The sequence below is a fragment of the Anomalospiza imberbis genome, chromosome 4 (assembly GCF_031753505.1).
Source record: "Anomalospiza imberbis isolate Cuckoo-Finch-1a 21T00152 chromosome 4, ASM3175350v1, whole genome shotgun sequence".
NCBI lineage: Eukaryota > Metazoa > Chordata > Aves > Passeriformes > Viduidae > Anomalospiza > Anomalospiza imberbis.
Genome location: NC_089684.1, coordinates 28,552,626 through 28,568,549, shown reverse-complemented (window position 1 = coordinate 28,568,549; position 15,924 = coordinate 28,552,626). Strand labels below are relative to the sequence as shown.

The window sequence follows — 15,924 nt, the reverse complement described above, 5'->3', positions numbered from 1 at the left end:
AATGCTGGATACCTGAAGCAGCTTTTGCCATGTGAGACGGATAGGGAGCAGCTTTGTGCAGGTGCAAATGGTTGTGTTTGGAAGAAGGCAGTAATTAAATAGAGTTCTGACAGGTTTGACTTGCACTGCTCTGAATTCTGCTTTGAATTCAGCCTATCTGTTCACTCACCACATGAACGGGTTTCCTTTTCTTTTTCACCCTCCCTGTAGACTGTCGACAGATGAGCTCAGAAAATGCTCCATGTGCTGCTTGACATCAACTGCTGAAGAACAGACTTGGGTAGATGTTGAGATTGTCAGTGTATCTATAATGCTCTTTTATGAACAACGCCTTGATGAATACTTCACTGCTCATCTCTTCACTACGAGACCTTAGTTTCCTTTATTTAGCTTTCTCCTATTCTGTCAGTAGCACTTTGAGCTGGATTTTTGGGAACTGCCAGCATGCAGTTCTGGTTTGGGTGATGCAGCAGATCAGACTGTGAAGGCATCAGGGGCAGCCCTTTGGGCATAAAGGTCAGTAAGCAGAAGAACTTTCTCTTAAATCAATGCAGGCAGCATCATCTTTGTGGTCAAAGTCCAAACCCCTCAAGTCAAGTCCTTAAATTTTTCACTGGGAGAGCATATCTCTTTCTTGCATCAATAAAGGTAACATTCTGCTTTACAGCTCACAGATAGTGAGCTGTTTTCTCTAGTTTCTCTCCTTGGCTGTACTTTACCTGGAGGTAATCCAACAATGAAGTCAATTTTGTTTTGCAGGCCTCTTTCTGCTGCTTGTGGGAGTTGAGTGACCATTAAGAAAAAGGCTTGTTCCACTCATTTCCTATGTAGCTGTTTCCCTACAGATACCCAGTTCTCAAACACACTGTGATTATTTGATTACGTGAAATACAAACCCACCCAGAATTTTGCAGCATTCCAACGTACTTGGTTAATCTAGTGGTGCCCTGTGTTGTTAAACACAGCTGGCATGTCTCCAGACACATTGTGTATTTGGTAATAGTTGTGTGTGAGCTTGAGTTGAAGGCTTTGCAGAAGCAAGCTTAAGGGCAGGGTTGTGCCAGCCAGGGTGTGCAGACACCACCTGACAGGCCACAGCTCTGGAATGTTCTCCTCTGGCAGGAAGGATGGTAGGGCAGAGAATATTTGGTCAGATTTACAGCTAGAGTAAATGGTGCATAATGGCGAACTAGTCCTGTTGTCTCTTTGGCACAGGAGCTTTGTGACTCAATAATGTACTTTCCAGGAGGATAAAATGTTTATTTGTGGCTCTGGTGGTTCCAAGACATTAGTTCTCAAAAATTAGTGTTTGGACTTTGCAGAGGGTGTGTGAATGCTTTGCTCATTCAGCCTCAGCCGGTGAGATGATAGGAAAAACATCCTAGAATCCTATCATGCAAGAATGTATAGACAGATAAAAAAAAAAATTAAAGGGCTCTGTGTAAGTATTTTGCTGACAATTATCCCTTCCCTGGGATAGAGAGCCTAATTAGTTTGTAGCTTCTTCAGATATACCCAAAACCCTTTTACTGCACCATAATGTTATCTCTTTCTAACAGGCTTAGATTATTCAGAACTGATTCAGTTTAAACAAATAAAAATCGAAAACAAACCTTCGCTCTTTCACTGCCTGACTGAGCTTTTGCTTCAGGGAAGTATACCTGTGCTTGGATAGCTTTCACCCATCTTTTTCATATGCCTTTTCAAATTTTGTAGCACAAAAAGCTTCTCACTTTTGAAACTTTACAGAGGATTTTATAGGAAAAGCATGCATAAATAATGACAGTGCTGTAGTTTGATGTGTACTGGTAGCCTACTAAAATATAAATGGAAAACTTGATCACTGTTTAGAATGTACAATTTAAAACATTCATGAGGCTCTTCCCTATTTGAAAAGCAGACTTGTAATATTATCAGTGACCATTTTGATTAGTCCCATCTCAAGCAAAGTTTTTAATTTCAAGGATGTCCATAAAGAAGCCACTTGACTGCAGATTGACCTTGGATTTTTTAGTAGCCCCACATACAGACATGAGAAAAGAGCTATGGAAACTAAATGCTACATTTGAGTGAACAAATTGTGGGGACAGACTGGGGAGGAAAGTCAAGTGCGAAAATAAAATCTTGGCAGTACAAGATATATTTATTAAAAAATGCAGCTTCTTTATAGACTTTGGTTCTGAACAATATGGGTTTTTTTTTTAGTTGATCAGTAAAGATAGGAAGCAAAACAAAGGCCACTTTGTCATGCCAGACTTTCAGAAATATACCCACATCACAATGGCATGCAGCACAGTTTTTTCATACAGCTTTTTGGCTCAGACTTGGTTTTGGGTAAGAACAAAAGTTGGCAAAAACAGCTTCTGTGCTCAGAGAAGAATAACTTCTGTTGATCAGAGATTTTTGGAGAGATTTTTAATTAGACCAGTACTGTGAAGACTGCAGAGTCTAAGTAGTTCAAAACAGATATGTAAAGTACTTTTCAATTCCTCATATTTCCTCATCATTTCAAAGTCAGTGGGGAGCTAAGTTTCAAACTGCTGCCACAGTTTAACTCTGTATAGTTGTTTTTTTCCTGCCAAGTTTGAGTCACCGTGGCCATCGAGCCCCTTCTGGAGAGATTAAAATGATGGAAAGCTGGAATATGTTCGCCGCTTAAATGAGCGAATGTTTCTATTCAAGCATGGATTCAGATTTCCCCGCGCTTTCCTGTGAGCGCGTGGGATGGACAAGACCATTATTTTTAATTCCACAATAAATAACTGCAGAGCTCGGCTAGCAGTGAGTAGCTGGCAGTGACTAGAAAGTAGCTGGTTATAGGATAAGGGTGACTTTAGGCTCTACTTGGGTTCAAAGCCCGGTCCAGATGCAGTGATTAAAAGCCATACAGGTCACCTCAAACAAAGAGAGACTTTTTGGCATATCATCAGTGGAAATACTCCCAAGCTATGTTACTAATCCCACTGCCTGGCCTGGTACCTTGCCGTTAGCATCCACATCAGAGGCATGACAGAAATGCAAAAGGGAGGGAAAAGTCTCAGCTTTTTTGTTCAAAACTGCTGTCTGGGGTCCTCTTTTGAGAGAGGAAGCAGAGTACTGGTTATCCACCAACTGGTAACTGGACCTCTGCACAGGCATAAGTTTTAATTCTTATTTTATGTGGGAATATGCATGCATCTGAAGGGCCAGAGAGTGGGGAAGGCGCATTTGCCTTTACAGCTGGCAGCAAAGAAACACAGCAAGACTTGATTGAAAGCACCCAGCTTACTGTTTTACTAACTGCAGTTTTTTTTCCTTTCTCATTTGTAGGTCTCGGACTCTGGATGCTGGCTGTGGGATATTTTTTTTTTTTTTTTTTTTTTTAATTGGGTTTTTTTCCCCTTTTTGGATGTGAATTGAAGGCCAACAACCATTGAAGTGTTGGAAGCACGTGCAGGAGGACTCTCACCTTTTTATTTGAACCCTTGTTTGCTGGGATACTTTCAAGCTCTCCTTCACAGTCATGTGGTCATCACAGCTGCTGTTCTTCACAATGCTCTTAACACCGTTTGCCCATGGTGAGTGAGAGATGGTGTAAATGTGCCTGTGGGAAGGGAAGAGAAAATAGCAAGGATTTTTTTCTATGTCTTTTCCTAATTGTGTGGGTTTTTTTACAGGATGTTGGTTTCTCTCCCTGCTTGCACCTCATGTCTTTGAGATTCCCAGGTTACATTACGACTTAACTACTGAAACAAAGAACTCTGACACATAAAGGCTTCTTTTTCTGAGTTTAGCTGCTACATTAGACAGACTTTTTCTTCCTTTTTCTTGGGGAAAAATGGGTTTATTACCAATCAAATCAGAGTTAGGGTAATGAGAAATAAAGGCAAATTGTAAAAACACCATCCCCCCCCACCTCCCTTCTTCATAAAGTGAACTTAGTCCCAGTTGTCTCTACCTCCTCCCCTGCAGCAGTACAGGGGCACAGGGAATGGGAGTTGTGTTCAATTCTCATCACATCTGGTTTCTACTGCTCCTTCCTCCTCAGAGGGAGGAGCCCCAACATTCTTCCCCTGCTCCAGCATGGGTTCCTCCCATGGGGTCACTCATCCTGCCAGCAAACCTGCTCCAGTGTGGGCTTCTCTCGCCACAGAGCCACAGCAAGGCTGCTGGGGCACAGCTGCTTCACCTCCAAGGGCTGCACAGAAATCTCAGCTCTGGCATGTGGAGCACCTCCTGCCCCTCTTCCTTCACTGACCCTGTCTCCAGAGCTGTTTGTCTCACAAAGCAGCAGCTTTGTCCCCTTTCTTGGATATGTTATCCCAGAGGCGCTACCGCAGTCCCTCATGGACTCAGCCTTGGCCAGTGATGGCTCTGTCCTGGAGCCAGCTGGCATTGGCTCTGTCACACATAGGGAAAGCTTCAAGCAGCTTCTCCCAGAAGCCACCCCTGTAACCAGCCCCTCCCTACCCAAAACCTGGCCATGCAAATCTAGTACAGAGCTGTAGCAGAAAAATCTGATATTTTTTATTAGCCAGGAAACTCTTAAGTGAAATGTGACACATGTAATTCTTTGAAATAAGATTTTGAGGCCTGTTAGGTTCTTTTGATATGAGAAACCCAAGTGCATGCTCTAGAAGTAAGCTGCCAGGTTTCACCGGTGGTGAAGGGTTGAGGAGCTCCTATTAGCAATGGTGGGTACTAAATGCTCAAGGCAAAACTTAGGAAAATCTGTCTGCCTAATTTTTCTGATGCTTAAATGGAAGGTGAACTCTACCAAGGATCTCATTTTAATTAAAGGCCAGTGGAAGCATGCCTGTAAATGACATTACTTCCTGTATGTAAGCTGTGGGCCTCTGCTTTTAAAATATTCATCAGGTTTTTTTGAGCTTTACTGACTGATCCTTTGTGTATGTGCTAAAACATTTTCAGGAGGAAAATTTTATAGGAAAGAAGGTGATGAAAAAATAAAAAAAAGTGATTGGCTGAACATATCTATAGAGCACAGCCTCTCTTATATAGCACCTTTGGGGACAAAGGCTATCTGTACTGTTGTTCTTTAAGCAAGACTCCTCCTCACTGATTTGAAAATTAGAATGAGTGTTTAAACTGGGCTGACCAATTAGAGTGGAATGAAAGAGCTATTCAGAAAGGTGATCTCCAATCCTCTCCGGGAAAGTTAAATGCTAAATGTTTTGTAAATCTTTATAATTAAGTATTATTAGCAGTGAAAGCAATTATTAGTTTAAATATGCCTCTGGCAGTTTTGTTTAAGATTCTCAGTGCCACTGTAGCTGGAAAGTCCTGCCTGATAGTCCCAGTAAATGAAAATGTCACAAGTATCCTAGCAGTCATATTATACTACAGATGAGCAAATGCCAGGGGTGCAGGAACTATGTCTGGAAGTATTTCTAGCCTTTATGCTCCTCCCCAGACTAAATGTACAGGGTGTTTGCTGTGGTGGTAAATTTGACCATCACACATCTACTCAACACCCACATTATCTGATCAGCTGCTAGTGGAAGTGTGACACCTATCTTTGAACAAGGGAGGGAGAACAGCCTTGGTCTGAGCCAAATAACTTCATTTGGCTTTCCCTGTTCTGATCTCTGAGTGGCCAGGATGCAGCTTCCATCTCAGCACTGTGGCATGCTGTTTAAACACATGCCACAACCTCACCTTCCTTATAAAAATAGCCTAGTTAAGCCCTGCTTTTTATTTTTTTAAAGTTTCCTCTTTTAGTAATCCCTTTTCACTGCATGCAGAAAGCATTCAGAATTTATGCTTAACAAGAATCAAGCATTTGAGTTCCTCTTTCATGATCTGGAATGACTCCTGTACTGTAGGGATTGCTGGAGATGATATGAACTACTTTTTCAGACTGACCTTGCTACATGTCGTTCCCTTTTTGAGTTCCCTGACACACAGTCTCTTCATCTGTAGTGGTAGCTGCATTACAGACAGATTTCTTAGACCAGTCATCTCATAAATTGGAGAGGTGGTGATGTTGTTTTGATGTTTTGGGGTTTTTTTGAGGGGGCTTGGTTTTTTGGTGTGGTTTTTTGTTTTTGTTTTTTGTTTGGGTTTTTTTTTTTGGTGGTGGTTTTTTTTTTTTTTTTTTTTTTTTTTTTTGGTTTAGCTGTATCATTTCTTGGAGTAGATTGTGTGTCTTGGGCAGTGATGACAGGTACGGAGTCAAAGGGTGTATACTTCAGTGATCTGCAAGATGAAAAGTAATCTTCCAGAATAGTGCCCTGGTATAATGTCATTTTGTTGATAAGCTGTAGAAATCATGAAAGGGGAAAAGGTAATGAGTCCTTGCATTTCCTCAGTGATGATGTTAATCTGCTGTATCCAAAATGCACAGGCACAGCACTGTCTAGTTTTGCTCAGACTGCTTTGAATCATAGCTCACCAAAAAACTGAGCCATGTGAAATACTTAAGATAATAATAGATTTGTGTAGTGGCTGCTTTCTTTACTGTTACCTTTGACTTGAATGGAAAATAGCTTACAATTTATGCCACAACCTGGAGCACTGCAGAAGCACCCCCAAAAGCTATCCCTACTCCTAAGCTACAGCAAAGCCTGTAAATCCATTTGTTGCCTAAAACTAAACCTGTTATACAAAATCAGAGAATTACACAAGATAGAGTGAAATAACACCAAGGAATAAAATAAAACCATCAGCAATAACAATAAAAGCAGAGCCTTTTTAATCCTTTGCAAGGGCTCTGCTAAGGGGAGAGGACTTTGTCACCCCTGCCTTGTTTTTGCCCCTCTTTGGAAGCTTTCCCCAAAGCATCTGAAGGTCTGGACCCTGGGAAAGTGCTCCTTGGTTTGTTTCCCACTGTGTACACCTGAGCAAATGGATCCTCTTTCCCTGTAGCAGGTGGATTTCCAAGAGGCGTTTTCTGGAATGAGCAGCTGTTCTCTTCCTCAGCCTTCCTCCCCTTGACTCCAAACAGAGCAGATTTCTCTTCACCCACAAATGAACGCTGTCAAAAGTTCACTTGAAATGAGATGGACATGACAGGCAGCAGCTCAGTTCGCAAGCCTGGAGAGATGTACACCTGCTCTGTCACATTGCTGTCGTGCTCGTGTGTGGCTCAGAGCTGAGATTTAAGGCTTCCAGACTGCTGGACAAAAATAATAATAGAAATAAAGGGATTCAGAGCTTCATGCTGTTAGGAGCAGGATAGGAAGAATACCACAGCGATCACTGTGGGGTGAAATTTTGCACGTTTCCAAACAACTTATTTTAGTCTTTGGAAGAGAGCTGAAGGCCTGTTGTATGGAAAGATCTTTATCATCCCATCAGATTGGTTTATTATTATTTATTTGCAAATTATTTTTTAAGGACTTTACTTCAAGTCTAATTATATGATGGGTGTACTGCGTGTCTAATTATATGATGGGCAACAAAGAATGAGTTAATTGTTGTTGCTCTGCTTCTTTTAATAATCCAAAAAAGGGACAAACATTTATTTTTCCAATTAAGTAATAATCCAAATCACCCAGTTTCTGTTTGAGATTCTGTTGGTTACAAATGCAGTAAAATCAACAGGTGTGACTGTCTGTAAACCTGTTTCTTCTGCTGCTAAGCTTTTGCCTTGTGCTTGTGACATGAGAGTGAGCTGTCAGCATCCCAAATCCTGCTTGGGCAAAGTTCTGGGGTTTGGTTCCTCCTGGTCTTGCAGTTGCTTGGGGTTTTTTATATATATTTTAAGGCTGTATTTATTAATGGGTTGCACACTCTTCTCTCGTGATGATCCATGGGGTGGTTTAGTCATTGCTGTGATTGCTTAAATTCCTTAAAATTTTCCTTGCTATACAATGTGATTTTTGGGTTAGAACCACACACTTGGCCAACACTAAGCCAAACTGAAGTCAGAACAAGTTAATAATATAACCAGAACCTGGCTGAAATTACAGGACAAACAACAGGTATCTGTGTCGTGGTTTAAGCCCAGCTAGCAACTAAGCACCACAGATGCTTGCTTAACTTCCCTCCAGCCTCGTACATCCATGTGATTCTGTATTTTCATACTGAATCCAAAACATAGTACTGTAACAACTACTAAGAAAAAATGAACTCTATCCCAGCCAAAACCAGGACAATCTGACATTGCAGCTAGGAAAGACTAGACAAAAGTTATCTCATCCCAGGGGAAGTTGCATGCGCAGTAAAGTTTCTCAAATAACTTTGGAGATTAGAGCTAAGTTTAAGCTAAAATAGGTTGTAGTTCAGACAAAGCCTGTCAAGTCCTGGAGCCTGGTATTGTTATGAAGCTTAAGGCCTAATACTGATACTTGACAGCACCAAACTGGCAGGACTACAGATGCTGCTGGCCCAGTTCTAAACTTAAACTTAAAAAAAAAAAAAAAAAAAAAAACAAAAAAACAAAAAACCAAAAAAAAAACCTAGTTGCCTCCAAGAATTCATTTATGCAGTCTTGTGGCATAGCTGTGAAGTGACCTCCCTGTATTTAGGGACAGATGCCATTTTGTCTCTCCATGTGAGAATTAGTTTGAGATGGGACTGAACTAATTTATCATTCTCAGAGTGGGAAATGAAATTTGAAGTCCTTTCAAGTCATTGCAGCTGCAAGGAAGAGAGCCTTGTCTGCTGTCCTGTTCCTGCCCTCTGAGCTTCTGCTCCATCTCTGCAATGCTTCTGGGAGACAGCCGTGGCGAGGCTGCATCCTTGTGAAAAGATGGCACTCCAAGGTCAGGCCGATCTCTCCAGGCATTAGCAGGTCCAGATGCCGAGCCAGTTTCTGTGGGAACAGTGGAAATATTTATTACTGAACAGCACTGGTAGTTGCCTGGTGACAATGATTCTGTTAAAGCAAGCAGCATTATCTATCTTGGGGGAATATATGATGCTAGCAGGCTGGTCTTCAGTGACAGAGTGCTGTTTAATGGGAGCTGAACATTTGCCTCACTACTATTTCAATATGGTGAAAATACTGTCACTGCTTAAAATACATACTGTGTTTTTTTTATACTTGTACAAGTGTTATGTTAGCTAGTGAATGGTGGATAATTGCCTTTTACTATGATACTCTTTATACAGTCACAATGAAATACAAGATACATGTTTTATTAGTTGTGAAATAGCCAAGTTGACTTCCAGGCTTCTGCCTAACTTCAGTGTTTTAAAGATTAATCATCCTTGAAATATTTATAATGTTTGCTATTCTTGGCAATTTGTATTACCTGCAGCCGTGCCACCTTTTCCATAGTGGAACAAGTGATCGAGGAAGGCTTTTCCTGATAAAAGGGGGTGGCTGTTCTCTGTATAAACTACAGCGCTTTCATTAGCAGCATTACACTAAAATTGAGAGTATTAAGTTCCCAATCTGATGAAAGATCAATCTATAAACTGATAGAGGCTGAAATTCAACCTTTTTAAGACTATCCACTATTTAATTCTTGTTTAAGCCATTGCGCAGTGGAGAGATCTGTGTGCGGACCCACTTCTTTCATGTCTAAATTTCACACTAAATAAGGAGGGAGATTTGAAGTGGATTTTCTTGCAATATGGGGTTTTTTCTTCAGTTTTTGGCAAGTGTTTCTGCTCAAAGAATCTTCCTGCTATAGGGAAGAAACAAGACCTTTTCCTCCCAGGGTTCCATATTAGGACTAGAGCTATTTAATGTCTTCATCAGTGGCATGGAAAAAAGGATCAACTCGCTGCATCCTCAGCAAGTTTTTTGTTGACCCCAAGCTGTGTGATGCATTGACATGTCTGAAGGATGGAATGCCATCTGGAGGGATCTGAACAAACCCAAGAGAAGGGGCCACAGGAAAGTTGTGATGTTCCACAAAGTCAGAGTTCCACTGTGAGAGTGGTGAGGCTCTGGAACAGCTTGTCCAGAGAAGCTGTATATTCCATCCTTGGAAGTGTTCAAAACTAGGTTGGGTGGGACTTTGATCACCCTGGTCTAGTGGGAGGTGTCCCTGCCCATGGCAGGGAGGTTGGAACTGCATGATATTTAGTCTCGTCCCATCCTAAATGTTTGATGGTTTTTAACATGTATGGTGTATGGCAGCAGTGCATGTGGGTTTCTTTCTGAGCTGCAGCAACAGAAAATGTGTTTGCTCTCACAGCAGCAGGAGGGGGTAAGCTGTGTTACCTTTCAGACCTGAAATATCTGATGCCTTCTGTCATTTGTAACAATTTCCTGACAAGACTGATTTCTGTTCTCTAGTGACCAGCTCAGAGCTCTGATTTTTTCCAAGTGTTAGCCAAGCCATAAGATGTGACAGCATGTGAATTACAGTGCAGTAATTCCCACCCAGCACATTCAGACACAAAGATGAAGGCCAAATGGCCTCTGTGCAGTCAAGTGTGAATTATTGCACCATAATTTAATTCCTATTATATTTTACTGTGATTGTAAAAATGTTTTTATTAGTGAACTTCTTTAAGAAAAATCAGTTTTTAAAAAACAGAACTGAAAAGTGCAATGCTGAGCTTCTCACAAAGAGGTGTAAATAGCTTTATGCAATAAGGAGTTTTGTTAAATCCGGAGAAATCATATTTGTGTAGTTAATAACCCTAGGTAATGAAAAAGTGTCATGGTGCAGACATCTGCTGTCTAAAAAGGCTGACCTAACTCTTAAGTATTCATTTTGTATCAGCTGCCAGGCATTTGCTAAGTATGATGATTATGTTTCTTTGTTTCTGACCTAGTCTTAATTTGATCTGGAAACCTTAGTTTGCAGCCAGTCTCTTGAGCCTTCCAATCTTCTCCCAGTTCAGACAAATGTAATGTCTGGTGCATTTGGGCTTTGGTTATTTTGAGCAAGTGCTGAGCAAATAGGCAAGGTGGTTTGGTGGCAGCAGTTTGGAGAAGCATCAGAAAGGGATCAAGCTGATGTGCTAGGGAAAAAATAAGCCAACCCGAAAACAGCTTGGGTGGTACTGGAGAGGAAAAACAAAAGGGCCATGAATGCCTTAAAAGTCCTTCTTAATTTTCCTTTTCCTCTGTCTTTCTACAAACCTTTAGCATTTTCTCTTTTTTTTAATTGAGGAGAAAAGTCAAACCTCATGCAGTTAAGGGGGCTTAAAGGTTACCAGGCTAAAACCTTCTTCCCAATAAATTGTTTTGAAAGAATTAAGAGAAGCCATGTGCTTGAAATGACAGGATCTCTGGGGTATTGCCTGGCTTTCTCTTGGAATTCAGGAGGACGTTGAAATTATCCAACCATGCTGATCCAGGTCTGTCTCTTTTATAGTAGTTCCTGGCTAGCAAGTACTGTTAGATAGCCCTATTCCTCAGTAATTCTTGTCATAGCTAAGCACAAAACAAATATGGTATTGCTATTAAAAGACGGTACTTTCAAGGCAGTTACTCTCTAAATAAGTTTTACTTACTTCCTCAGCAACTTACAATTCATCAGGATATTGATGGGGCCAGAGCTGTTTCACTTCTGATGGATGTGGGTATTAAGATTAGCATCCCAATGAAAAACCACAGTGGTTTTCCATGTAAGTGATGCAATTACTGTGGTTTGGCAATAGATAGAAATGCTTGAAAACAAACCAAACCAAAAAAAAAAAAAAAAAGCAAAAAAGCTTGCTTGACTTTTCCAGTTAAACATGTGAATGATCTCTCTGTACATCTTTTTGGAGTTAATAGTCCTAAGCAAGCAAGACTGACAAACAGTGTGTCAAAGCTGACTAATATGGGTAACAGGCATCCCATAGGCAGTACCCAGAGGTGCCGTTGAGCACCAGGAATATTTTCATATCTGCAGCTTTCTGTACCTGAGAGGACACTTTGCCCTGGATCTTCCTGGACATGCAAGATACTCCAAAAGGACTGTTTGTTGGGACAAGCCGAGGTCCATTGAGTCTGGTGCAGTAAAGAAAGAGCATCAGAAATGAGCAACTTCCCTTTCCTTATCCTCATGAATAGGGGAGATAACTGCCCACCCATTCCCTATTTGTTTTCACCTATTGCATCGTTACCTTAATTTGGCTAATTGCTGATTCCTGTCTATTTTGTTAAGGCTAAGCTTCCAGATAAAGCTCATTTTCATGAAAATGACAGGAAGCTGCCAGGGGTTGGAGAGATCCTGACATTCTGGGCTGGCTGAGCATCCCTTCCCCCAATGAATGGAGAAGTGCAGGACCAAAGGACATCTTTACAGACAAAGCAGCTGCCTAATGCTAGGGCAGAGACATCCTTTCCAGCAGTGCAGGTGGAAGCCATGGCCAGGCTTTTTGTAAGTGCAAAAGCTTGCTGTGCCCACCCTTTTCATGCAGCTGGAACACCTCTTTTCTGGATGTGAAAATTTGTAGGGTTGCCCACAAATGGGTTGTTATTTCTTTTTTCTTTTTCTAATAATGTCAGCTAAGCTTAAACCATTGGAGCTGGATGGAAAAAAAAAATACTTCAGAGAGTTTTCTGGCCCTCGTTGTCTCATACATTGAAGCTGGGCAGGTTGAAGCCCTCTAAGCTAAAATGAGAAAAGAATGACAGTGAGGGGATGAATTATGGCCACCTGCACTCTTGCACCTCCTCCTCAGCTGTTGCTAACCTGCTCCCATGAGTTCTGGGCAGACATGCTGTTTTCCTGTTAGGGAGAGCAACCTTTGCCCAGTAAAAGCCAGAAACAAGCAGCTCTTTATTTCAAATGAAACTGCTGATTCCCTAGAAGATATCTCTAACATCCATTTTATCAGCTCCACCATGTTAAATGAATCTTAGAGCCATCTGATATTTATTACCTCATGGCATATTGACTGTTGTTCAGTTGTTTCCTTTACTGATCATGATTTTTTTAAATTGGATATGTTTGGTGATGTGGTTTTTTTTGAATTTGGAAGACATTTCCTGCTGCTCAATGAGTGACTCATCTGGGAAAGATGCTGTGGTGTGGGAAAAATTAAAAGCATATCAGAGACTTCAGTAGATTTTCCTCACTTGGAATTTCCCCGATTTCATCAAACAGTTTTTGGTGGGCAGCCTCCCTGGAATATTCCTCCCAGGGCCTGGCAGGATGAACCCTGTTCTGTCATGGTTCTGCTCCAAGCTGTGGGATGTGCAATGGATTTTTAGCCAACACCACACAGATGCTGCAATCTGCCCATTGTAGCAAGCGTGGGCCCGGGCTGGTGGGTTTTTAGTTACAGTGCAGTACTGAATGCATCACATAAACTCAGGGAATTATAATCACAGCAGCATGTACTGCTATACATTCCCTTGTGCTTTGCTGTGTTGGGCTGTTTTCTGCAGTGCTTGATAGTGGTGGGTGCCTTGTTACACATCCTGAGGTGTAAATTTGTTTCCTGTAAGACTCGCAGGTGTTTAAAATCCTTCTCAAGACAGTCTGTGCATTAGAATGGGCAGAGGAAGAGGTAAGGACTAGGAATATGTAATTTTGTTACTGTCACTCCTGTCACTCCCTCCTATACCATAATCTCTGGAAACTGAGATGCCTGATGGATTTTAGAATCTCAGTCAAATTGTCACAAGTTCTTACGTCTCCAGAATGTGGAGCCATAAATAAATATAGCATTTTAATACTGAGTTCATTTAATCACAGAATCAATGGGTTGCAAGAAACTTTCAAGATCATTGAGTCCAACCTGTGTCCTAAAGTCCAACCCGTGCTCTAAATGCTTTTGGGGTCTGCTGTAAATCCCACGGCAAGTCAGTGATTCCTTGTAAATGCACTCTGAATCTGGTTTGCTCAGCCCAGAGGAGTTACTGTGGGGAAAGCTGGAGTGTAACATGGAGGAGAAGGTACCCTGGGCTAATCTCCCAACTCCTAGTGCTTGCAGTGAGTTCACTAGATTGTGGGCTGCTCCCTTCCCCTTGAGAGTTACAGCATTGTGCTTGGTCTTTATTCTCTTGGTAGGCTGATCCTCCTCAGGCTCTTCTACGAACAATCAGAAGTCCATCAGTGCTGCTGATTTAAATAGGAATTTTAGTTTGTTTTTTTTTTTTTCCCTCTGCAGCTCTTGTTGCTGAAGATCTGTCTCCAGCTTTGAATTCACAGTGTCTTGTTTCTATTACTGAAATGCTGGAGGCTGCAGTAAGGGCTGATTTAGTATCACGGGAGTAGATGACAAAAAGGAAACTGGCTTTGGTTTGTCAATCTCGTGCAGCACTTATCTCTGCAGTGGGGGGAGATGTGCCTGTTGGCTTATGAGCAAGGCAGTGTGGCTGGCTGTGCTACTTTTGTCAGGCTGGAGCGGAGCTGGGAGCTTTGTGCCCTTCCAGCCAAGGGTGTGGGTGAGCAAATCCATGTGGCAGAGTCTCTGCAGGCAGGGAGAAACCATGGTGGTGCTCCACAGAGCCAGGGGCTGGTATTAACGCTGCCAACTGCTGCTTGCTGTGCATTTCTCCAGAGGCATCCTCTTCCTCCCTCTAATGTGTCCACTTCTCTGCTGGAGCAGGGCAGTCAGCACCGGGGCTGGCAGGTGTTCCTGGGAAGATAAATCCCCTTTATTCCTCCACTCTGAAAGACAGACTCATGGCCAAGTCCTGTTTATCACCTCAAACTATTTTGCCAGAATCTCTGCTCAATTCTGTGTACATGTAATTGGTAGTATGTTTTCAAGGAAGAATGCATACTTGTAAGAGTTGTAGGAAAATCCAGATCACTTGATTTTATTTTTTTGTGTGTGTTTATGTACATATGAGGATGTGTATGTCCTTTAAATGTAATTTTCACTGTATATATAAATAAACCCATAGCGAGCTGGTCTGTCTAAACTTGGAATAATGCAAGGAACATTTGACATGTGTTCATGTCTTTGTCATGACTTGAAATCCAACCTGTCATCACAATTTGTAATCTTATAGGCATGTGCAATTAAAAATCTTACCATTAGATATTGCTCTGGGGGAATTCTGAGGACTAAAAAATCTAATAATGTTTAGTTGTTTTCCTTAATTTGATTGGGGGAGAAAAAAATGGCCTCATGGCCAAATGCCAAATACATAATGAATTCCTGTCACCAGCAGACACCTTAGAGTTTGTGAGCCCTGGTCACAAAAGTGCTTGGAAGTCATGTGTTACAGTATCAGACAGCCATAAGAAAAATAATTTCAGAAAAGCTCCAACTTGCTTACCTTAAAAAAAAAAAAAAAGTCTGGGCCTAAATTTTGAGAGCTCTTATTTGTAAGAAGCTGTTTCGGTGTGTCTTTAGCATTGCCACCTCTCCAGACAGAGAGCCGTTGTCGTGAGGCACTGCAAGCATGTCCTTGCATCCTGACCGCTACAGTCCTTGTTTCAGATTGCATACCTGAATTCACAGGAGCCCAAGATTAAATAGCTCGAAGACAGTAAGATGGAGGAGATGAGGCACAAAATGGATGAACCCATAGTCTCTGTGGAGTGTCTTTGGGGATCCTAATTGAAAACAGGATTGGGAATGCTGTTTAGTAGAAACCCAAATGGCTTAGACTATTTGCTCTCTGCTCTGATTTGTGGCACTGGTGCCAAAATCTTCCTAGCAGGCCCCAGAAGGTTGGACTACTCTGTTTTGATGTCTGGCTTGATGTGGATTCCCACTTTGTCCTGTGCATTCTGCCCTGGTAATGCTGGCTGTCCCCCATTTGCCTATATAATATATGATCTCTTTCTGCATTTCTCTCACTAGGATGTTGAATTGTTTCTCCTCTAAACAGCCAGCAGTTCTTGCAAAGCATAGTAACTTAATTATTTAGGGTCTGCACTGATTAGCCTCACATCTTGAGGCTACACAGACTCTCAGCTGTGGAACATCTGGTGACAGCCCTGTTTCTCAGAGCCCTAACCCTTGCACAAATACAGTGCTTTTGTGCCTTTCTTTTTTGGATAGTAAATATATGACAGATGTGAAATTCTCCAGCTCTTGGGGGAGTGCTTACATGTTGAATTTCATTATCCCTTGCTGGCCAGTTGGCAAAATGCAATCAAGAATAACTTTTGAGGAGGG

At 41.7% G+C, this 15,924-nt stretch overlaps 1 protein-coding gene across 28 annotated transcripts in view; it reads left to right on the top strand.

Moving 5' to 3' along the window:
- The window catches only part of ADGRL3 (adhesion G protein-coupled receptor L3), a 490,120-nt gene that overhangs the window by 171,118 nt on the left and 303,078 nt on the right, over positions 1-15,924 (top strand). For 27 of the 28 annotated variants that reach the window (XR_010998235.1, XR_010998234.1, XR_010998236.1 and 24 more), the window contains exon 3: positions 3,310-3,557. Coding sequence is in view for 25 of the 28 variants with exons in the window: in XM_068187649.1 (XP_068043750.1) it covers positions 3,503-3,557 (55 nt within the window). In the remaining 3 variants the exon portion in view is untranslated. The remainder of the gene's footprint in view (positions 1-3,309; positions 3,558-15,924) is intronic. The other variant, XM_068187628.1, reaches the window with a different exon arrangement.